The sequence below is a fragment of the Pholis gunnellus genome (genome assembly GCF_910591455.1).
Source record: "Pholis gunnellus genome assembly, chromosome: 21".
Taxonomy (NCBI): Eukaryota; Metazoa; Chordata; class Actinopteri; order Perciformes; family Pholidae; genus Pholis; species Pholis gunnellus.
Genome location: NC_136548.1, coordinates 3,907,161 through 3,931,781, shown reverse-complemented (window position 1 = coordinate 3,931,781; position 24,621 = coordinate 3,907,161). Strand labels below are relative to the sequence as shown.

The 24,621-nt window shown below is 43.4% G+C and overlaps 1 protein-coding gene across 1 annotated transcript in view; it reads left to right on the top strand.

Annotated features, from left to right (window-relative positions):
- Window positions 1–24,621, top strand: part of LOC306712890 (CASK interacting protein 2) — a 53,412-nt gene that overhangs the window by 9,199 nt on the left and 19,592 nt on the right. The window contains exons 3-10 of the mRNA XM_079182362.1: window positions 15,347–15,398; window positions 18,136–18,233; window positions 20,009–20,154; window positions 20,583–20,678; window positions 21,463–21,584; window positions 23,802–23,910; window positions 24,134–24,242; window positions 24,412–24,506. Coding sequence (XP_079038488.1) covers window positions 15,347–15,398; window positions 18,136–18,233; window positions 20,009–20,154; window positions 20,583–20,678; window positions 21,463–21,584; window positions 23,802–23,910; window positions 24,134–24,242; window positions 24,412–24,506 — 827 coding nt within the window. The remainder of the gene's footprint in view (window positions 1–15,346; window positions 15,399–18,135; window positions 18,234–20,008; window positions 20,155–20,582; window positions 20,679–21,462; window positions 21,585–23,801; window positions 23,911–24,133; window positions 24,243–24,411; window positions 24,507–24,621) is intronic.

Below are 24,621 nucleotides of genomic sequence, written 5' to 3'. Positions count from 1 at the left end.
AAAACACAGACAACTCCCAGAAGGGACAACACTGTGGTAGCGACCTGTCAATCACAGTAAGCCCGCCCTAAAGCATACTCCTCTTTATGGTCTATTTGACTCTAAATGGACCATCATTTACTAAATGAACATCATGCTGTATTGAAGAAGACTTGAAACTAGAGATTGAGACCATAAACTCATGTTTACAATGTTTACTGAGGTAATAAATCAAGAGAGAAGTAGAGTCATTTTCTCATAGACCAGAGGAGTCGCCCCCTGACGGCCTTTAGAAAGAATGCAAGTTTAAAGCACTTCTGCATTAACTTCACTTTACACACCCACAGGTTGCCGCCTGGCTCCACATGACACGAATGAGAGTAGATGAAGAAATCAACTCTTAAAATGACAGGTTTAAGTGCAATCCACAACTCTATATATTACCTAGATGGAAAAGTAGTGTAGCTGCTCTAAGGTATTTAGAATGTGTGCTCGGCTCACAGAAAGCTCGCTGCATAACAAATCAAGCGCTTCCTGAACTAACAACCAGCCAACAGGAGGAGATTGAGATGTCTCGGCTTCACTTTTGGGGAGCTTTCATGCCACTGATCGTGCACCCGGCAGGGACAGCCTATGAAAAGCTCTCCTGGATTCTTAGGCAGAGTAGAAGAGTAATATACTTCTGCTCTGTTTATTTAATTGGGAAAGTGCAGTACAAATATTTTGTCCCTAAAATCAAGGAATAATCTTGATGATAACTTCTCTCGAAGATCTCAATATTGATCAAAATAATGGTGATTATCATTGTGATCATAATCGTGCAGCCCTAGGAAGAGCCATAGTCGCGTGTTGAGATTAGTCCTTTTTGATATTTCTGCACTTTTGTGATTTGTTTCTTTAACTGACTGGAGATCAGTGAGATTCATATCTTAACACATAACCCCAAAATTGCTCCCGTAGCTGTGCGTACAGTGTAGAAATGTGATAGAATCTGAATTGTAAGTCGCTTTGGATAAAAGCGTCTGCTAAATGACTGTAATGTAATATCTATTCTTTATTTACTAATGACCACACCAGACCTGTTGTTCGGCTGTTCTTTGTTGTTCTGTTTTTCTGATTTTATTTAAGTTGTGTCATGATTAAATTACATGTTTACAAGATTTGAAGTTCTGAGTTATAATATTCTACTCAGATGAAGGGTTTTACATTCAGTAGGTAATCTCCTCTGACTGTGTTGTGACCCTTAAGACAACCTGTTTGAACAGGAAGTAGAGAAGCTATTTAATTGTCTTTAAAGCATCTATAATGGATATTTTTTATAATTATAACAATGGAACTGTTTACTGAAGCAGATATTTCTCTCAGGAGTTGTTGCGCCGTAATTACTGGATGTTTTTTTTAAAGTAGTCTATACACATGTGATGACAAGAAACTGATTTTCACATTTCTCATTGTGTACAGATACAAGATACAACGTGTTAATTAGTGAGCTTTAGAGGTGTTTTTCACTAAAGACACAGCCAGGCTAGCTGGTTTACCTGCTTCTAGTTTTAATGCTAAGCTAGGTTAACCACATCCCGGTTCCAGCTCCGTACTTAACGGCCGAGATTGAAATTGTTCACACACACACACACACACACACACACTCACACACACACACACCACCAATCCATTATCTTGGCCTCCTGCTTCCTTCATCCCTGTTCCTTGAATTAGGGACGACCTATCTGGACTAGTGTCAGATTAGAAGTCTGCTAGATTTAAGAGCATGTAACCTTTGTCGTACCTAAATTTAGAGTCTTGTTTCGAGTCTGCGGCAGCAGGTTGTTGTAGTTAGCCTATTAGCCAACCGGCTAACTAGGCTAATCACTCTTTTACTTGATTAGCCAGACATTTGGGGAGCGGCCAAGAAATGTGTGAACGTCTTTGGAGTTCACCTCCTCCTGCACCGTATCAGATGCGCACACACATTAATCCTGAGCCCTTTCCTCCCCTGACAGATGGGCTAGCTTGTTTAGGATTGCTTAGGAATTTACCAAAGGAATTAAGTGGTGTGTCTGTGTGTGTGCGTGTGCAGCAGACAGCGTCATTTAATCTAGCATAACTAGCCTTTGATTACTAGCTCCAGGCTGCACATTGTTGAGTCTGGTGCTCATCCTCATCGAGCTCATCTTTTCTCCCGTTACTAAAAAACAAGCCGTCACTCAGGCAGGTGCACCGCTGTAGCCTTCAGAGTGTGAGGCACGGTGGCTCTGGTGCTCTGCTCTGCCTCGACACGCCCTGCAACTGTGTTCATGTGTTTGGAGTCTGGAAGATAAAAAAAGACATACCTGTTGGCAGAGTTGGTAGATTTGCTTTTGTGCTTGTACAGACATGGAAAATGTGATTGTCTGTAAAGGAGGTCTCGTTGTGTGTGTGTGTGTGTGTGTATGTGCATACTGTATGTGTGTATGGTTGAGGAACGTGTCTCCCAAATGGGGATTGGGCTGCATCAGTAATGAGAATCAGCGGGAGAGGTTTGCTGTTGTGGCTTTGATCTTCTACGTTGTCGCACCGTTTTGATTCTTCCCCCGTCTCTGAATCGGAGGCAAATAGAAATCACCGTCTGTGGCGGCAGTTCACATCTTCCCGGCTTTGTAGTCGCTTAATATTCTACTGCGCCTTAGACTGCCTTGTACAACAATGCGACTGTAATGAGAAGTGTCTGGATAATTGTGTCTCGGATGTAATTCAGGCCAACACAGCAGTGTTTGTGCAAACCTGTGACGTGGGAGGAGCAAGTGGAGTCACAGATTGCTTCACCGATGTGTTCAAGTTGTCAGTGCAACTCTTTTTTTTGCAATTTGTTTTCATCATCTGGCTTCCCCGCAAACCAAAGCAGCTTTTTCAGATACGTGTATCAAAGTCTCAAAGTGATCAAAACGGTCTCACCTTAAACCAGGGATGTAAGTTATATGTCAGTTGTTATCAAAACTGCTTTTTTCTCTTTGCATTATTACGAGTGCTCTCACTTCAATGCTCTGGAGCTGCTACTTTGAGGGTGGAATTGGTCCCATATTGTTATTATGGCAATAATAGTATTAGTCGCTAATTCACAGCACATATGTGAATGGCCTGTAGCTCAGGGGGCTTGTGTTGGGTCTGTGGGCCTTTGCACACCTGGGGAGTGACCAATAAACAACACGAAAATGTGAAATACTGGGCTGCGAATATTATAATATATTATTAATCATAGTTTAGCCTCTATGTTCAGACCTAGGAGACTCCGTGTTGTTGTACAGCTTAATATTTGCGTTCTGTGTTAAAGTACTCGTGACAAAAACAACGGTTTGAAAAAATATAATGACGTGTGATTTATTGCACTAAAACAGCAACATTTAATAAAATGTCCTTCATTGAAAGATACATCCTCAAGACGCATGCGCAGATGATTGAGACGCAGTGGTTGGAGGTTCGATTCCAGAGGGAATCAACCTTCACGGTAACTGTGAACGGATGTTGACTGTGCAATCTTTGCTCCAACTCCTGCAGTTGAGCGCTGCGCTGCGTCAGACGCCCCTCGCTCCAGTGAGGTTTCTCGTTTGTCACTCCTTTTGTGTGCAGTCTGTCAGCTGTTGCCAGGTTTCTTCTCAGTCCACTGAGTTCTTCTGGCTGTAGTTTTTGGCGGTAGAGAAGACTAGACTGAGGAGTGATGAAAACTTAAGTCTCCAAGGTGTGAAAGTCTCACCAGGTCCTAAGAAGGGGAATAAACACAAAAGATTATCTTTTTGTTGTTGTTTCAATTTATAATAGTGACAACTCTGATCCTGTCCTGACTTGATATCATGCAATACTTCCAGATAAATCACAAAGCGAACATTTAACTGATCTGCTGTTGGCGTCATTTCGGATATTCCCGTAACGTGTGAATGCTTGTCTTCGTCTCTGGAGAGCGTGACACGTGGCCAATAGTAGCTGACATGAAAGAACAATTCAAACTTGCTGGATTCAAACAAGTTCCTGAAGACGTGATTTATGTATGTGTTGTATGTGGCCTGAAAAAATCTGAAAAATCTCATATTTCAGCAGCTGGAACCAGCAATGTGGCATCTCTGTTGGGGGGGGGGGGGGGGGTAGTCAAGCTATTGCTGGCATAGTTTTTGATCAGACCCATCTATAAGTGTGTATTATCTTTAGCCCTTGTCCTAAATAAACATTGAAGTTGCATGTTTTGGCGTCTCAATCACCCAAATGTGCACATTTCCAGCGTATTGATCATTGCCTCTTAGGCCTAATGAGAAATGTAATGACTTTTCCATCCGTGTAGGAAGTGGTTGACCTCATGCTGGTGTTTGGCATAAGTCCAATAATCCCGACAGTTAACTAACTAGCTGGAGGGGGTCACTGAGCAAAGTAGCCTTTGTCAAATAGATTTTATTGTTCTTTTTTTCGATGTCCGCAGCATAATCAGTAACGGCCTCAAAGCTTTGCTGCTGAATTCTCACTAGTTTAAAACGTTAAGGAGCCGGGAGTCGGTGGAAACCCTCAGGACTTGACGAGAACCAGGTCAAGTCTTCACATCCTAGTTCACCAGAGTCTAGTCCAACTTGAGACATTATTTTGAATTCTTTTAATTTATGTACCATTTACATGGTGTGGGGGGGGTGGTTGTTAGAAGGAGACGTTTTTGTGTGCATCCCCTCAACCTTGTACTTTACGCCATGTTTTGCTTCAATCCCAGTGAACCGTTTTGCCATTCAAGATCAAGATCCTGCTAAAATCCAATATTACCGTAATGGATGTTCAGTGAATTTATAATGCTTCACTGTTCCCTTTATACCATCGTATCGCTCAACCTCAGATATAGGTTGAATATTAATAACCAGTAAATGAGTTTTCCTCCAAGGCCAATGTTTTAAAGTAATGAACTGGTCCCTGCAGTGAGTAGGTACTGTAAACAGAGTAAACAGAGGATTTGAATAGTATGTAAAGTGTTTTGTGCAGGGTTGAGCCACGTTGCGTAACATGAAACCTGCAGGTGTGCTCCACTCTCCTGTTGTTCAGCAGGAAGCTGCACAGATGTAGCAGTATACACAATGCAACACGGCGCTACAGATGATCCGTTTCATCTCCACACTGGCCTCACTGTCAGCGAATATTGAATGCGTCTGACCCAGTTGCCAGAGGCACCGCGGGAGATTACTCTCTACATTTTTTAACAATGGAGCAAGTTTATTGGATAATAAGGCCCGGAGCTGGTTTCATGTGAAGGGGTTCTTCTCAAGACCCAGTTCCCAGTGTGTTCCTCTTAGCGAACGATGCTGCGACGGAGCAAAAATGATGAAGAATTGTTTAAGCTGAAGTGTGTCACTTTAAGAAAGTGTGTGCGGTTTGCCCTGTTTACTGCCGTTCCTTCCCTCTGTAGTGTTGGGAGACTCTGCCGGTAAACTTTGTTTACTTCAACGCAGAGTCATAAACACTATTTAAAGACTGATGCTGAAGTTGCTTCATGGCTTGTTTGTCTCTGCAGGCGGTGCGCCCCTCCATTCATCAGCATCTCTCATCATATATCAGGCTTACAGGTGATTACACCTGACAATCAGACGTCTCCTCTAAGCATCTCTGATGGACAGTAGCTTTTTTGGTGAGGTCCAAATTCAACTCCTGGACATAATTACTTTAATAACTATTGAATGTTAGATCAAACATGACTTCACAGGCAACTTTGGAAAGAGTTTTGAAATGATATCAGAAGGATCTTTACTTCTTTTTTGTTAAAGTGATGGAGGTAGCAGGGCTGCACAATTAATAAAAACTACATTTTTTAGACCGTAATATGGCGTACTGCAAATTTCGAACGGCGGGAGGCACAATATTTGTTGGAGGCGAAATGTGTGTCTGAATTTTTTTTATATAAAAGATTGCATTCTGCTTACTTATCATATTCTACAGACTTAAGAAAATATCTTTGTTTGGTACACATCCTCGCAAAAATCACACCATAAGAATCAAATGTGATTGCAAATAATATCTCAAAAGAATCACTATGTATATATAAATATGTATATATATATATATATGTATGTATAGATTCATATATATATACAGGTGCTGGTCATATAATTAGAATCATCAAAAAGTTGATTTATTTCACTAATTCCATTCAAAAAGTGAAACTTGTTTATTATATTCATTCATTACACACAGACTGATATATTTCAAATGTTTATTTCTTTTAATTTTGATGATTATAACTGACAACTAAGGAAAATCCCAAATTCAGTATCTCAGAAAATTAGAATATTACTTAAGGCCAATACAAAGAAAGGATTTTTAGAAATCTTGGCCAACTGAAAAGTATGAACATGAAAAGTATGAGCATGTACAGCACTCAATACTTAGTTAAAGCTCCTTTTGCCTGAATTACTGCAGCAATGCGGCGTGGCATGGAGTCGATCAGTCTGTGGCACTGCTCAGGTGTTATGAGAGCCCAGGTTGCTCTGATAGTTGCCTTCAGCTCTTCCGCATTGTTGGGTCTGGCATTTCACATCATCCTCTTCACAATACCCCATAGATTTTCTATGGGGTTAAGGTCAGGCGAGTTTGCTGGCCAATTAAGAACAGGGATACCATGGTCCTTAAACCAGGTACTGGTTGCTTTGGCACTGTGTGCAGGTGCCAAGTCCTGTTGGAAAATGAAAACTGCATCTCCATAAAGTTGGTCAGCTGCAGGAAGCATGAAGTGCTCTAAAACTTCCTGGTATACGGCTGCGTTGACCTTGGACCTCAGAAAACACAGTGGACCAACACCAGCAGATGATATGGCACCCCAAACCATCACTGACTGTGGAAACTTTACACTGGACCTCAAGCAACGTGGATTGTGTGTCTCTCCTCTCTTCCTCCAGACTCTGGGACCCTGATTTCCAAAGGAAATGCAAAATTTACTTTCATCAGAGAACATAACTTTGGACCACTCAGCATCAGTCCAGTCCTTTTTGTCTTTAGCCCAGGCGAGACGCTTCTGACGCTGTCTGTTGTTCAAGAGTGGCTTGAAACAAGGAATGAGACAGCTGAAACCCATGTCTTCATACGTCTGTGCGTAGTGGTTCTTGAAGCACTGACTCCAGCTGCAGTCCACTCTTTCTGAATCTCCCCCACATTTTTGAATCGGTTTTGTTTCACAATCCTCTCCAGGGTGCGGTTATCCCTATTGCTTGTACACTTTTTCCTACCACATCTTTTCCTTCCCTTCGCCTCTCTATTAATGTGCTTGGACACAGAGCTCTGTGAACAGCCAGCCTCTTTTGCAATGACCTTTTGTGTCTTGCCCTCCTTGTGCAAGGTGCCAATGGTCGTCTTTTGGACAACTGTCAAGTCAGCAGTCTTCCCCATGATTGTGTAGCCTACAGAACTAGACTGAGAGACCATTTAAAGGCCTTTGCAGGTGTTTTGAGTTAATTAGCTGATCAGAGTGTGGCACCAGGAGTCTTCAATATTGAACCTTTTCACAATATTCTAATTTTCTGAGATACTGAATTTGGGATTTTCCTTAGTTGTCAGTTATAATCATCAAAATTAAAAGAAATAAACATTTGAAATATATCAGTCTGTGTGTAATGAATGAATATAATAGACAAGTTTCACTTTTTGAATGGAATTAGTGAAATAAATCAACTTTTTGATGATATTCTAATTATATGACCTGCACCTGTATATGTTGCGCATATAAGTTGTATAAAGCCTCTTGTGGCTCTACTGCGCGAAATCTGCGAAAGGTCCTCGAGTGATGTCACTTGAGTCAGTGTGGGTTGGGTCTGACGACTACAAGTTAGAAAATGAGAATTGTTGCATTGTGGGTAATGTAGGCGACAGGTTTTGACAAGGGAGGTGGTTCTGCTGCATGGATCTGGATCCTTTCTGGTAAACCGCTGTGACTCTGACGGTGTTCTAGGAGTGCGACGCTAAATCGCTGAAGTGCTCTTTAAAACACGGTGTCGCTGCAAATGACCCCTGGTTTTGGGCATTGATGTTTGCAAGCTTTAAACTGGGATGACTTTGTCGTGCAGACTTGACAAAATCAATTGAGGCTATCGTGGTAATTAGGCTCAGGCCCAACTAGGTTTAAAAAGTTAAATCTTTCTTGTCATTTACTCAATTCCCGCAACCTTTTGAAACAATCGCCACATCACCAGATAACCACGGTATCACAGTCTTTGCTGACAGTCCCACCGCTCTGCTGGAGTTATTTTTGAAGCTGGAGTGCTGGAGTCTTCTCTTTCTTTTCTTTTTTTTTGGGGGGGGAAAGCTGTAGCAGCAGCAGCTCAAGCTGACACAGGCAATCTCTCTCTCTTTCCTCACCGCAGAGAGCTGCATGACGGCTCCCACTCGGCGAGACTTAACTCCCCGGTTAGTTTTTTTTACACTCTTCACACAAACACCGGCTCACTCCTGTGGGGATCCGGTTACCGCCTCACCGCTGAAGCCACGCTGTAGATGCTGTCCGCTGGGACTTTACAGTTCATTTAAGGTTGCAGACACCTTCATGGATTAGGAACCTGCATATCTTTTTTTGTTTTCCTACATTTTAAAATCCTATTAAAATGTGTTAGTATGAACCCCGGTTGCAATAACCACCAACAACAACAGTGTGTTGCATGCAGAAACATTTCTTCTCATGTTTTTTGGAGCCTTATTAGGAATTCTGTGGGACAGCTGGAGTGCGGCCAGGTCCCGCTGTGCCTCGGTGGTTTGGTTAGAGGGACTGTGTTTACCCCCCTCAGTAATCAGAGCAGTTAAATAGATGTGTTCCTCCGATAAGTGTTTCCCTTGATGAGGTCCTCGCCTGACCACAAACCATTTATCGCCAGAGAGAGATGATGACCTTAAATTACCCCCGTCTTCTCGCGCCCCCTGTATTTTGGTCTCGCCCCGGGCCGCTGTGGCCGCTGTGGCCACACTGTTTGTATGCCGGACCTCTTCTCCTGATCGTGGTGCGGGGGGGGGGGGTTCTTCCCAACCCCAAAACTCCTGAAGCAAGTGTCCTTTTCTGTGTCTGTTAATGAGAAGCCGGTGTGGGTGGAAGCAGGGTTGAATTCCCTGTGGTAGAACTCCAAGAAATGGTTTCCAGATATAGAGGGGGAAACTTTTAACACAACGCCAAAAAGCAAACCTAGAAGTAACTACTGTTATTTGTAGTGTTGTGTTCTTTTTGTTGCAAAAACAGCAGCAGAAAAGGCTTTCCCGTCTTTCACTAAAACATCGAAATAGAGAAGTCTTGACGCTTTTTTCTTTTTTTTTAATGACTTGTATTTCCAAGGTGACATGTGGCAAAAATATGCTGTTAGAAAAGGTATTTCAGATATGCTCAGATATTAAAATAAGAGGGCAAATGTCAAAAAGCGTTATGCAATATTTCACTCATCTAACGTATATCTGATCTTATAACAGGATCGTAGAGTCAAAAATGCTGGCGTGACTCGGCCGAGAGAAATGGCGGGCCGCATGTTGAAGCCCGATCAATGCAAGCTTGCCGTCTTTCTCGACTTTGACGTTGGTGGTTGGAACGGAGGGACCACGTGATCAACCTCACCGCTCCACCTGACGGCACCGAACATATATATATAATCGGGGGTTGCATGAATGAAAGTAAAATCCTGCCGGAAGTATTTGTTGTACAACAAACGAATGAAGGCAAAACGTTTCGACATGCCAGTCCTTTTTTTTTTTTTGCCGGGACGTTTGCAGCATCCCAGATGTCCGAGTCAGCTGTGTCCTCTGATAAACGCGGGATAAAACGAGCTATTGTTGCGTGCGCCGCTCATTTCTGTCCCCGACGACCGGCTTTTGTCGGGCCGTTATTGGACTGATATTGTGTCGTCTGAACCCAGAATGAATAGATGGAAATCCTTGAATTTCATACATTTATCTCCTGCCAACATGTGAAATTATGTAATGTGCCTTCGGAGACAAATGCAATGTTTATCCCCCCTTATTGCTATGCCTTTTCCGTCCAGTTTTATTTTTTACATGCGTGGACCGGGATCAAAGACATTTTTTAAAATGAGTTTCGCAGCCGTGCAAAACCTAAGCAACAGACGCCGCTGCCAGCTGCAGTCACGCTGAAGGAGACAAACGCAAGCAGGCCAGCTTTTATTTGTTGTCTTTTATTTTTTATTTACATTTTCCAGCTTTTCCTCCTCCTCCTCCTCCTCCTCCTCCTCCTCCTCCTGCTCCTCTGTGTTGTTTTACTCTGAAGAGGTTTGGCGCTATTCGCACACTCGTCTGATCGTGCAGCGAGTGTTTGTTTGCACACCGACTCACAAAAAGACATTCCCCTCGTCTCACCTGAATGGTAAATGGACTTGCGTTTGAATAGCCTCCTTTCTAGTCTTCCGGCCACATGACGCCGACATGTCTTTTCCCCCATTCACACACATTGATACACTGATGGCGGGGCGCTAACCTGCAAGGTGCCCCCGGCCCATCAGGACCAAACTAATTCACATTCACACCCACTCACACACTGATGGCACAAGCTGCTGGAGCAATGTGGGGTTAAGTGTCTTGCCCAAGGACACATCGACATGGACTGGAGGAGCAGGGGATTGAACCACCGACCCTCCCAGGTATAGATTCATGTCTTTCCCTCCTCTTTCGAGTGTTCCTTCGCTCCTCGGTGAACTACGTTCTCCACATTATAAGCACCAGGATCCCTTTTTGTATCTGTCCAGGATGCTTCAACTGTTCCGAGGGCGGTTTCAGAGGGCGGGTGGCAACAGTAGTTCGGAGCGTCGCTTATGCATCACGCGGTTTTCCTTTGCTTTGTTTTGTTGTAACCATAGAAAACATTAGAGGGCTTCCACGCTGGCAACTCCTCGGCTCTTTGCGCTCTTTCCTGTGGACATCAGCTTTCAGCGGGGAGCTGAGTCTGTGCAAGAAAACACAATGCTTGAGATTTACTACACATCTGTTTGCACCAGCTCCTCGGGGTGAGGGGCACACACACACACACACACACACACACACACACCACGGAGAGTCAACATGCTGGTACTTTAATTGATCCTGTTGTCAAAAGGAGCCCCCTACTACTTTTATGTGAAGGGGGAAGGAGGGAGGGGATGGAAGGAGGAGGGAGGAAAAGGGAGTTGAAAGTTTTGTAGATCCACAGTCGGAGAGAGGAGCGAGCGAGTAGGACAGCGTGGTGGGTGTGCTATGTGAGGAATGCCGGCTCGTGTTGTAACTAGAACTCCTGAAAGGCCCTGTTCTTTCCATACCGCTGCTGGGACAGTTTAGACCCCGTTTTGGCACGCGGCCCAACGCCCAACCCCTCTATCTGTCTCACTATCAATGTGCCTTTTTGTGCCTTCGGGCTCTTGTTTTTATTCATGTCGGAGTCTTCGGCAGCAACAGCTCCACAATAGGACCCGCATGTAAACGTCCCCCGGATTGCCGCAGAATGATTACATCAAACACAAAGCAGTGCCTGTGCCCCGTTTGTGTGCATTAATGTTGCCTTTTGGTAAAGAACCCCCCCCCCCCAAAAACCCTCCTGGTGAATGTGTGCGTTTCTGACGTGGGAGGCTCCAGCGGGAAATGATCTCCTAACCGTGGAAGTGAGAATGCCGTCTTTAAGCTCCGGAAGAAATGGTCGACATTCTGTATGAGGGTTCCCACGCGTCCTGGAGAACCTCTGGGAAAACCGTCGACCAATTTTCCAGTCATTGAAAACACAATGTTTAAATGTTTGAATAATGTTAAATCAGTCGGCATTTTTGGTTCAATTTATCATGATTTCTAAGAATGTAAGAGGTGATTTCACAGATAAGTTCTATGCCATAGACTTCCATGGAGAGGAACACATTAGTGTGAGGAGCCCTGAAGTTCCTTGATTATTGTAGAAAGTCTGTATATTTTGGGGTCGTTCTTCTTTTGACGTTTATTACATTTTATTTATGCACAGAAAACCCAACTGCACTGGTTAATCAGAATATTTGTTCACTTTACGACTGTTCTGAGCTGAAAACTAACATGAATAAAGCAGAGAGAAAGAATTGCATACTTAATCGGCGCTCCAGTGGGAACACCATTTATATGCATATCCACAAATTACTTCGTATTCTCTTTTTCATTTCCTTTTATACGGAACATTTATTCAGATTTTCCACAGCAAGTTTTTTTTGCTTCAGCTTCTGCTGTTAAGCATCTCCCTTTTGATGATGTAATCCATTTTTCTCTTCCACAAGTTTTGTTCATACATTTCTACTTAAAGGCTATTTACTCAAATCATTTTCATAGTTTTGGCCATCGTGTCGCTGGATTATAAATAGCATTGCTTTAACAAGTGAGTATCCGAGATATGGGGAGCGGCAACATCACTAAAAAGAAGTCAGATGGACCAATAAACACGAGCAGTCCGACTACCCGACGTGTTCATAACTAGGATAATGTTAAACCTTTAGCATGTTTCAAGTACTGTGATTATTGCTATCAATTATATTTGCTATTTTAGCTATTATATTATATTTAATGTATTCCTCTGTTCATCCATATTATATTATATAGTGTGATACTTATCGTTAGGTATATGACCTCGATGGTTTTTGGTGACCTCGATACTGACCGTTTGTGTTTGTTGACATGAGAATGTGACTTTAGCCAACATGCTGCCAGAATAAACAGCAGGGTATTCCCCAACATTAGAAGACTCGGGCAATGCACACACATTGCTCATTGTTGTTAACCGGTTTTATTTTATTTATGTTTTATTCACTAAGAATATTTAAATATCTTTTCACTGTCCAATTACAATGTCTGAATATTCTTAAGAATGAATAGACTCATTGCTCTTTTTAAAGGATGTACCTGCATGATCACGCTATTATATTGTCATTACATCAGTGGCATAAGATGGTCTCAAAATGACAATAATATTGTTTATATCGCAATTATTTCTGGCATAATATATTGTGCAACAGAAGTTATTATCGTGACAGCCTTATTGTCGGACACGGGCGCCCCCCAATTCTATTTTCAGAAAGGTGTGGCTTAACGGTTGTTTACCCAGCCGCATACGTATTTTACGTATCTGTATTTGAATTAGAATACATCTTTATCACGAATAGAGCTGCAGCTGACAATCATCTTTTCAAGTCATCTTTTAATCATTTCTTTCATCCCCTTATTTGTTTAGTCTATAGAATGTCAGAATATAACGCAATATGTCCATCATCCCCATCGCCTCTAACCACTTGTTCTGTTTCACCATCAGAGCTTCAGTTTCCAATGTTACCGGAGAATGTTTGACATTTCTAAGTGATATCATGAATGTCTTAAACAAGAACCCATCCGTTCAAAAGGTAGATGGTTAAAGTTCTGTCAATTAGCTAATTGATTTATTGCTGTTTCAGCACTAATCTCTACTGGTGGTACCAGTCTGAAACCTTCACCTCTGGTTAACTCTACTTCTCTTTCCCTTCCTGTCTCACACACACACACACACACACACACACACACACACACACACACACGCGCGCGCACACACACACACACACACACACACTTATGTGATTTTCCACACCTAAGTGGGAGAAAACAGTGATGGAGATTGAGTGCAATGAATGGCTCAGTATTCGGAGGCTTCCTGTGTGGGTCTTGGTGGACAGTAGGCCCTTTACAGTAGATCTCTGCTGTAGGACGTCCAGAGATTCTTAGCTGTGTGAGAAGAGCTTCCAGCCCTCACTAGCGGCTGGAGATGGATGTATGACATCTGAAGTCTGGAAACTTAGTTAGATATCTTTTTAGAGCGAGGCTTTTAGCTTTGGGATGATGGCCAGATTTGATTGGCGCCAGGTGATGAAAAAAGAGGATTATGTATGTCGAAGAGTTGAAGTTAGAAGTTTACACTTTCTACCTTTTAGATAAATTACATTTGATACAAATACAAATACAGCCTTCTATTTAGGTTCCTAAGGAAAATATTTCCATTATGCAACTGCCGGGACCAGTTTGTCAATTAGTTTAGGCAACTGGTATTCAGTTTGAGACATTGTGAACAGTCTGAAAGTATTTTGGAATTATTAGAAAATATTGAATTTCAATCTCCGTCACATTTGTTTGTGATTTTGGTTAACACACATGGAAGCAGGACCAATGAAAGTGACTATATGATGCCCTAGAGAATGTTCCCTCTTGGAGTACAGTGTGAACGAGTAAGACAAGTAGCAGTCTGTCTGTTCCAAGGTGAGTGGGAAAAGAAAGGAAAAAAAACCTGTTCAGTCTTGCTAACTGAATTCTGCTATTTTTGCAACCGGGTGCTGCTGCCGAGAAAAGAAAAACATGTATTATTTTATCCTGGCGTGCTTGTGTTTAGTGTTTGTCACTGTCGATTCCAAAGAGCCCATAAGATAGCAGTGTAAATGAGGTGGAATGCTACGTTTCCGCAAGGCAGAATCACTTCGCTCATGAATCATTTGGCTGCCGTGAGGGTGTCAGACACACTGAGAGAGAGACAGAGAGAGACAGAGAGAGAGAGGCAGAGAGAGACAGAGAGAGAGAGAGAGACAGAGAGAGACAGAGAGAGAGACAGAGAGAGGCAGAGAGAGACAGAGAGAGACAGAGAGAGAGACAGAGAGAGAGAGAGAGAGACAGAGAGAGAGAGAGACAGAGAGAGAGAGAGAGACAGAGAGAGACAGAGAGAGAGAGAGAGAGAGAGAGAGACAGAGAGAGAGACAGAGAGAGAGAGAGAGAGAGACAGAGAGAGAGAGAGAGAGACAGAGAGAGAGAGAGACAGAGAGAGGCAGAGAGAGACAGAGAGAGACAGAGAGAGAGACAGAGAGAGAGAGAGAGAGACAGAGAGAGAGAGAGACAGAGAGAGGCAGAGAGAGACAGAGAGAGACAGAGAGAGAGACAGAGAGAGAGAGAGAGAGACAGAGAGAGAGAGAGACAGAGAGAGAGAGAGAGACAGAGAGAGACAGAGAGAGAGAGAGAGAGAGACAGAGAGAGAGAGACAGAGAGAGAGACAGAGAGAGAGAGAGAGAGAGAGACAGAGAGAGAGAGAGAGAGAGAGAGAGAGAGAGAGAGACAGAGAGAGAGAGAGAGACAGAGAGAGAGAGAGAGACAGAGAGAGAGAGACAGACAGACAGAGGCAGCAGGAGTTGAGGAAAGCTCCCCATCCTGTCGGGGCTGTCAGGTTGTTTGAAGGAAGGGAGCGATGACGGGCAGAAGTGCAGGAAAAAAAAAAAAACACATTGTGAAAACACACACGGGGTCTGGCAGGGATGGAGGGATTTCTGGAGAGCTCTGATGAAAAGACAAATATGTCACCAAATACTAATACTCTTTTTCCATTCCCTCCCTCCCTCCCTCTGTCTCTGTCTTGTTCCAGAGTTGTTGGGCTCCGCCAAGAGGCTCAACATCAACTACCAGGACTCAGACGGGTAAGAGGCGTGTGTGTGTGTGTGTGTGTGTGTGTGTGTGTGTGTGTGTGTGTGTGTGTGTGTGTGTGTGTGTGTGTGTGTGTTAGTCAGCCCCTGAGATGAGCGGGAAGATGAGTCTAAAGAATGCAATGGACGAGTCACTGTCTTGATTGAAATGCATATTGGAAAACAAAAAGCCAACCTGTGCCTCCTGTTTGTCTTCAGTCTTAACCACCGCGTGACTCATAACGCCCTTCATGAAGAGCCCTTCGGAGTTATTCTCTCATTCTTAGGCACGTAGGAAATGACAGGAAATTGAGTGTGTTTAGTTAGAAGCAAGGATCGGCCTTTAAATACATGAAGAGTCATCTGTCAAACCTGTTTGAGTCCAGTTCACTTCGTTGCTCATTAGAATGCTTCTCTGTAGATAATAACTGGCACCTCGTTCTTTTACTAGAACCCCCTCGGTGGAGGTTCCAAGTTAAAACACTGCAGACCCCTACACTACAGCAAACAACTGACGAAGTGCAGACGTTCCTCTGCTTCATTGCCGAATGAAGGATTCAGCATGTGTCCCCTTTTGAAGATGATGTCACAGCACCTTTGTGCGCTGTCGCTACGGTGATCAGAAGGGACTCCAGCACACACTGAGGGGGGTGCTATCCGCAGTGGCTTTTTCTTTCTTTAACATAACCTGTTACCACAAAGAAAATGTTGGGGGGGGTTTTGAAAAGGCAAAACAAAGATTTTGTTCTTTGTTCTTATCCATCTAGTTTATTTTTTTTGAGCTCTAGCAAAGGAGACCCTCAGACATGCAAAGCCTCCCCCCTCTGTAAAGACGCTGTGTGTGTTGATGCGTTGGCCTACAAGCAGTGTGTGGGTTGACCGAGGCCTGCGACGTGTATCTACATGCAGGGTCAGTGCAGTGTGTGGGAGGTGATGCACAATAGGGGTGTTGAAATTAAACATGTCCAATCCGTGACAGAGTGTGTGTGTGTGTGTGTGTGTGTGTGTGAGAGTGGCACAGAGAAAGGGGCTACCTGTGATATATGAGATCAGTGCAGAGGGGATGAAGAAGGGAAGGGGAAGGTTAGCAAACAGTCGCTTGTCACTGAGTCAACACCACTGCAGAGAGAGATTGTGCCTGTGTGTCTCTGTAGAAAGGGCTGGAAGTGACTCCGGATATGGACAAGGTATGGTCTGGTAGAGGAGTAGATGGGTGGATGAACGAACAAACGTGTGTGTGTGTGTGTGTGTGTGTGTGTGTGTGTGTGTGTGTGTGTGTGTGTGTGTGTGGCTGAGGGGCATGAAGGACTAAACAATGCAGCTGATAAGATAAGCCCCTTCACGGTCTGGAGATCCCTCAGATTTCTAAACGTCATAATGTCTAGCTTGTCAAACTTCACAGAGTATCACAACTTAACTAATTATAAACCAACACATCCAAACTACCAACTCGTCAAATGCTGCAGCTCGGTCAGTGGCGCTGTGCTTCAAACTACGATGCTCTGGGTCACGTCTGTTTTGGAGTCGGGGACCGCGTGTCAGTTTACGCTCTTTACATGCATTGTGCTTTTTTTAAATTCACTTCCATGTTCACAATAAAACTCACAGTTCCAGCTCATTATATTCATACATTCATCTCTTCTCAAAATGTACTTCCAACGTAGGTTTACTTAGTTTTTAGGTTCACATATGCAGCATTACTTGGTTTAGGCAATGAAAGTACTTTTTTAAAAACATGTCTATTGACATCTTTTGCCAAAACTACAGTAAGTTCTCTTTCCACATGTATCCAGGATGTATATTTCCACTGGTGGCAGAGCTCAGGGCTCTCACTGTGACTGCCTGAGGCTGTGTTGGATCACCTGAAGCCTCTGCACTGTAGTGGATGTAGAGTGTGCTGCATCTCGGGCTCTGCTCTCGTGATGTTGTTGCCCTCTTCTCAAACACTCACTGTGCTTCTGTCGCCCAAAGCAAAAGCACAACTCGTCGAATTTATGCATTTAATTTCTCCCTCTGCGGAATATACTGCGACCTGACAGACACACACACACACACACACACACACATTTCATCTCTGATAACCCCCCCCCCCCCCCCCCCCCCCCCCCACACACACACACACACACACACACACATTTTTGGTGTGGGAAAACGCACGCATCTTATCTTAGCCTATAGTTACACACTCAACACATTCACACACACGCTTCCCTTTACTTCTATCTTTGTGAGGACACTCATTGACTTAATGCATTCCCTTTCTCCTTACCCTAACCTTAACCATCACAACTAAATGGCAAACCCCTACCCTTACCCTAACCTGATCCGTGAGCCGACTCTGAACCCTCAAATAGGCCTTTGTAGATGTGAGGATCAGCCAAAATGTCCTCACTTTCCAGAAATGTCCTCACTCTGAAGGTCTAAAACTCAACAAGTACACACAGACACACTTGTCTTCTCAGTCGGAAGTGTTGATGGATGAATGGGGATACGAACTCAGAAAAACACATAAATTCTTATCTGAGGCTGCAGTTCGTAATAGGATATTACACACACACACACACACATCCCGTCTGAAGTTTTGATGAGAGCACGCACACACACACACACACACATTATCTGTCTGGAGTTTTGAAAGGGGCTCACCTGCTGTAAAGTCATCAGTATGATTTATAAGCCTTCTCATCTCCTTGTCTCTTCTCCCTCTTGCCCTCCCTTAACCCCCCCCCCCCTTCTTGTCTCTCACCCGTAGCTTCTCAGCGCTGCACCACGCCGCTCTGACGGGCACCACGGAGCTGCTGTCTCTGCTGCTGGAGGCCCAGGCCACGGTGGATATCAAGGACATCAACGGTAACGCGCCAGCAGAGCAACTTCACCGGCTATGAACCCGTGTCACCAGACAAACCTGCAACTTTATGGGAAAGAAATGCCCACGTTTCGGGAAGTCAGTGGGGGTTAAATTGAGCCTGAAACTTCCACAACAGCTTTCTCACACACTCAGCTGTAAAATAAGTTTGACCCATATGAATAAATATGATTCACTTTGAAGTTAGTCTGCCAGGCAGTGACAGCAGTGCTACAGCAAATATATCTTCAGACTCCAAGCGGAACAAATGTAGTAGAATCGGCGCCAGGAGTGGCAGCTCGGCTGCTGAGACCAGAGGGGCGTAGTGCTCATAACCGTGTGTGACGCCTCTGAGGTCAGCGATAGATTTCTTAAGGACTGTTTTGAAGGTTGAATTTGACTCTTGGCGCTTCCTTCCAGTTCGTCAGTTTGGGCATCCAGGGGTTGTTTGCATGCTCAGGGGAACACACGGCACAGCATCACGTAGCGTCACGCCATTTGAGGCCCACAGCACAGTCTGGACTAGTCAAGGTACGCCAGTCAGGACGCAGCCATCTGGGGAGTGAATGTTATAGAATGGCTGCTTTTCTAAAGCATTAGTGCGCATCAAGACCCAAGATCCCGATGTATCATTGCTCATCCCCCTGCATTTTGCTGTGACGTCCTAGCGTAACTACTTACACATATACAAGGCTTTTAAAAATGTCAAGCTAACAAGCTTTATCATGAGCTATTATTACTTCTTTTAACCCGACATTATGCATCTAAATCTAACGGTACGCATTATGAGGCGCATTCGCAGACGCTGGGTTGTTATTATTATAATATTGATTTTCAGCAGCATTTAAAATCTGATTTGGTGATTGAGAAATGTCATGAACTATTTTAATACATCTCTTATAATACATACGTTATATTTTTGTAGACGTATATTTGTACTAACCACTCGATCATGAGAGGATATGTGTCAAGATCTGTCATCTGTCATTCCCACCAACAGAAACACTCAATACATACATACTGTATAATTGTGACTTGTGACACTAACCAATACTTTTTTGTATCAACAGTGCATGACATGTGAAAAGGTGTGAAAGGTGTCACATGACACATAGTCACATGCTCGGCGTTTTAGTGTCTCTCAACTCGTTGCTTTGGTTTTTTGATCCCACAACTTCAAAGAGTGAACATTGGACTGATTTTCAAGTCCAATGTGTTTGCGGGATGTGTGATTGTACAATTGTTTGCTCACACATTTGAGGTGATAATATGTCAACGGTGGGGTTACAGCTTGTTTCACAGTTAAATATTTACATCTCCTATAGGAACCGGTGGGCTTAGGGCTTAGTGTCAAAGCCAGAAAACGAAAGTCAGTTTTGCTCTTTGCGTGGGATTTGCTGACACTAAGAATAACGCCCGCCTTACATTTAATGGGGCACTCCAGTGTTTTAGTATTACACTTCCATAAAGTTGGTTGATTTGCAAGAGACAGATAAAAAAAAATATTGGTAAAAAATCAACTCTGCAGAGGCCGAGATACAGGCTTTAAGTCCCTAATATGGCTCCAGAGAGCACTTGATTCCCATAATGCAAATTGATAATTTCCTTCGTTAGACCCGTCCTGCTTGACAGGCTTTCTGTTAAAACTCCTAAGCCTCTGATGACATTACTATGATATTGTCAGGGTGACATTCTCATTAGTGCTTCTTTCAAACACATCTCGCTATCTTTCCCTCCCCATCTCGTGGGCTCTAACCCTCACCCGTGTTTCCGCCCCCAGGCATGCGCCCCCTCCACTACGCAGCGTGGCAGGGTAAAGCAGACTCCGTCTTGTTGTTGCTGAGAGCCGGAGCTTCAGTCAACTCCACCTCCAATGACGGACAGATGCCGTTACATCTCTCCGCTCAGTATGGACACTACGAGGTGGTGAGTTCACACACATTACCAGCCCTCTGAAATCCACCCCCTTTGTGTCAATAGGGGGTGGATTTTGTAACAATACCGGTAATACCGTTTATGCCATGACACAGGTTATTCACAAGAGTCTGAAGGCAGTGAACGCACACATTCCTTTCCTCCAGCCTCATCCGTGTGGCTCCTGGAATCTCTTAATGGATAGATACACACACACACACCTTAAGCTGTCATATAACCCATATGGAGGCCGGACCTCTTTGGTACACCATCGAACACAATACTGACGATGCTCAACAGAGCTATCGTATGTTCCTCTCTTCTGTTCAAAGACAAAACATCAACATACACACACAGAATGTGTCGGGATGACTGACATGCGAGTGCATAGTGCATGAGGTGGTATCACTTACGTTATCCTTTCTCCCTTTCTCTCTCAGTCTGAGATGTTGCTGCAGCACCAGTCTAATCCCTGCCTGATGAACAAGGGGAAGAAGACTCCTCTAGATCTGGCCTGCGAGTTCGGGAGACTGAAGGTATGAGAATACTTGAGTGTACTTTTTACAAAAAAAAGGTACGACAGGGTTGCACAAACGGAATTAAGATCGTGGCCCCAATTTGCTAAATAGGAAAGAAAAGAAAAAATGTGAAAACACCCTATTGGGCCCTTTTTGGATGGGGATGGCCTTTGTCAAACATCAACAGCGGCTTAGATGAAGTGACCCACAGCTAAATTAAGCTTGTATGAGCGAAAGGAAAATAGGCTTCAGTGGCTCTTTTTGGACACACGCACACTGTAATGTTAAAGGGATTGCACATTGCAGTGTGTTTTACTGTTTCTCTGTCACATCGGCAGATGAACCACGCAAGGAGATGTATAGCTGGCCCTGTAATTCAGAATTAGACACACACACACACACACTTCCTATGCCTGTTAAATGTTCTCTCATCAGATCTGAGTCTGCAGTTTAGCTGTGAAAGAATAGAAGGCTTTGGGCTGTTTAGTGACACACAGACTTTGTGAGTGAGTGAGTGAGTGTGTGTGTGTGTGTGTGTGTGTGTGTGTGTGTGTGTGTGTGTGTGTGAGTGGAGGCTAGGGTATCTTTAGACAGCTGCTGAGTAGTGGATAAGCCTCTCTGTACTAGCTTGTCCCTATATGTACTGTAAGTCACCATATATGTTATTTCAGTCCATATATTCTTACCACCAAACCTCATGGCCTTGCATATATATTTAAGTACTTCTAATGCTGTAATTCTTGCCCGGATTCTGCCACTCCTCTGTTCTCACAGCTCACACTTTGTCTTCATTTCTCCTTAGGTGGCTCAGTTGCTGCTGAGCAGTAACATGGTGGCAGCGCTGTTAGAAGGGGACAACATGGACTCTCCATCCACCACTCCTCTCCACCTGGCAGCCAGGAATGGACACAAAGACATAATCAAGTAAGATCACAGCAGGAAGCAGCGTTGAAATGTACTGTAATATAATTCTATCACATGGTCCATCATCTTCCCAGCAGCTTCTGTCTACTTCAACCACGATTTTATTTGTCGCCATCTTGGTTTTTGTTAACCTCTGCTACTGCTAATGCTACCACTATTACTGTTGGTACCTCTATATCCACGGTTGCAACTAAAATCACAACAACTGCCACAATAACAACCACTAGTTCTGCTACAGCAGCTATTCTTACTGCTACTATCACGGTCACCATTACTAAGGCAGTCAGTGCTACCACTTCTACTACTGCTGATACTATCCTAACCGTACAGCTTGTGTTACTACCACAGCTATTACCGTTATTATTTCCATGATCGCTCCAGTCCACTGACACTTCACAGGATATATGTGTGTGTCAGGCCTTAATTCACAGCTGCAGGTGCTAAACATTTCCCCTCAGGTAACCCCAGAAGACAAAACCAGCAACGATCTCCACATTTAAAAAGAACACACTCTCTACTGCAGTGATATTTAATCCCAGTAACTTCACATTTTCCTCAGTGTGTGTGTTTTTTTATGCCAGCATATCTGTGTAAATATGTATGTGCTTAGCCAAGTAACTCCACCCTGCCTCTCAGGCATGCTGTTAGCGATTATCAGATCCATTTCGCAATAGCATCTCCATCCTCCTCTCTCCTTCTCCTGAACTGGGGAAATTAATAGTAGACATGAAGGAGAAAAGACGAGCTTTCAGCACAAATATATGAAAAAAAGATCACCGCATTAGCACACGAGTTTATTCAGAGTTTACTCAGCAGAATTTGCCTGTGATCTCCCACTAAGGGATTTATGTCTCTTCAAAGAGTCTCTGTCTCCTCCACAGCAGACGTCTTACAGTACCTACTTTTTGTGTAGCTGGAGAAGTTTTCTGGGTCTGGCTCGAACTGGAGCTGCAAAGACAAGCGAGAGATACGGTCTTGTCCCAGGGAAGATGTGAAGACTTTGGTGTTGATTTAGTATCATATATACACCCTAGTTATGTGGGAAGATAACAGTATTCATTTTGATCAAAACAAAAAAATCACATTGGGATAATTCATAACTACATTTGATCCTCAAAACAGAAGGAGACCCCATGTTGAGAACCTTTGCCGTGACATATTCTATACTTAGTGTAGACATGCATTTCAGTTTTCTCCCCTGAGGTCCACGTGACGTAAATGTCATCATCAGGGGGTGTTTGTGTAAGCTCTGTGCGAAAGTTTCAAACTCTTTAATTTGTGCAAATTTAGACATATTTCTGTAGTAGTCTAAGGAATCATTCAGTCTTCTAATGCAGTATCAGACATTTTTGTGAATGAAGTTGGAAGTTTTGAGAACAAAAGTAATATTATAAGAAAAAAGTCATGATGTTTCAGGAATAAGCGTGTAATGTTACAAGATGTTTGTTTTGATACTCCATCGTCATCTCTCTCTCCGGCTTTATTCTTGTAATTTTCTTTATAAAGTTAAGTTGGAAAATTACAAGAATAAGTGAGATTTCAAGAATAGTTCCAGTTGTTGTTACAATAAGCTTATTTTATGAAGTAAACAGGTGAGAGATCAAGAATAACATACCATCTTACTAGAATATTGTGATTATTATTCATAAAATTAAAAACTTTATTCTTGTAGTTCTTTCTGTATTCATGTTCTTAAGAAAAAAGTTAAAAAAGGAAAACAAAATATTTTGAGAATTAAGTTATAATATGTTTCTTTGGAGACTTTTAATATAAGGACTTTTTTTTCTTATTGACGTACAACTTTATCTGTAACATTTCATTTATTGATTTCTTTTACTAACTTGACTGGAAACTAGGAAGTAGCAGCAGAAATGTTAGCATCCACCGCACAAATTGGTGGCAAAGATGTGTTGGTAGTGTGGTGACATTCAGAAAACACCATGCAGCTAATATCCTACAGCAGTGCTTAAGTGTTGTTTACATCCTAAGAACCTGACTCAACGTTCACACAGCGAGCTGAGGACCTCCTCCTCCTGCAACCGCGCTCTGGATGCAACGCCATCAGCATTCAGCTATATATGTGTGTGTGTGGGCGGATGAGTGGGGGGTATATGGCTTAATGAGATGTCGCAGATGTCTCTAACAGTTGAATGGATGAATCTGTTTTCTGAGGGTTGCCTGCGGCCTTACATGAGTGTTTCTGCTTTGATTACCCAGGTTGCTGCTCAAAGCCGGTATCGACATCAACAGGACCACCAAAGCCGGGACGTCTCTGCACGAGGCTGCTCTCTATGGCAAAACGGAAGTAGTGCGGCTGCTGCTTGATGTAAGCAAAGACGTAAAACATCATTTCAGTCCAGCTTTTATTGGATTTTGAAGGCTGACACTAATATTTTTATGTTGGAGGCGTAGCTACAAAGACAATTACCAACTAATGCAACTTCCCACTGAAATTGTTATGCTTTAATAAAGGAGGGAGGGTTTTGTTTTCATACTGAACCTCACCCACACTAATCCCACAGTGTCTGTGTGTGTGTGTGTGTTTCTAGGCGGGCATCAATGTGAACATGCGCAACACCTACAACCAGACAGCTTTGGACATCGTCAACCAGTTCACCACCTCCACAGCCAGCAGGGAAATCAAACAGTTGCTGAGAGGTTAGTGGCTCTTAAAAACAGTTTTTTCGGACTTCATTGATGCTTTTGTGAAGTGTGGGTTTGTGATGGAGGCAGAAGCCGTGGGAACAGTGGGGGAGAGCTTGCTAGGTGGCAAAGAGAGAGGTCAGAACAGAGATGATGGTGTCTGATTCTCTCTGTCTCTGTGCAGAGGCATCAAGCTCTCTCCAGGTCAGAGCGCTGAAGGACTACTGGAACCTCCACGACCCCACCGCTCTTAACCTCCGGGCTGGAGAGCTTATTATGGTATGTGTTTTTTTTCTTGACAAAATTACCCCTTTCTCTTTTAAGGCTGTCTGCTACAGTAAGTTAGCAGTACTCCTGTTTTTGCTTGAGTTGGTAATGGCAATTCTGCCATTCT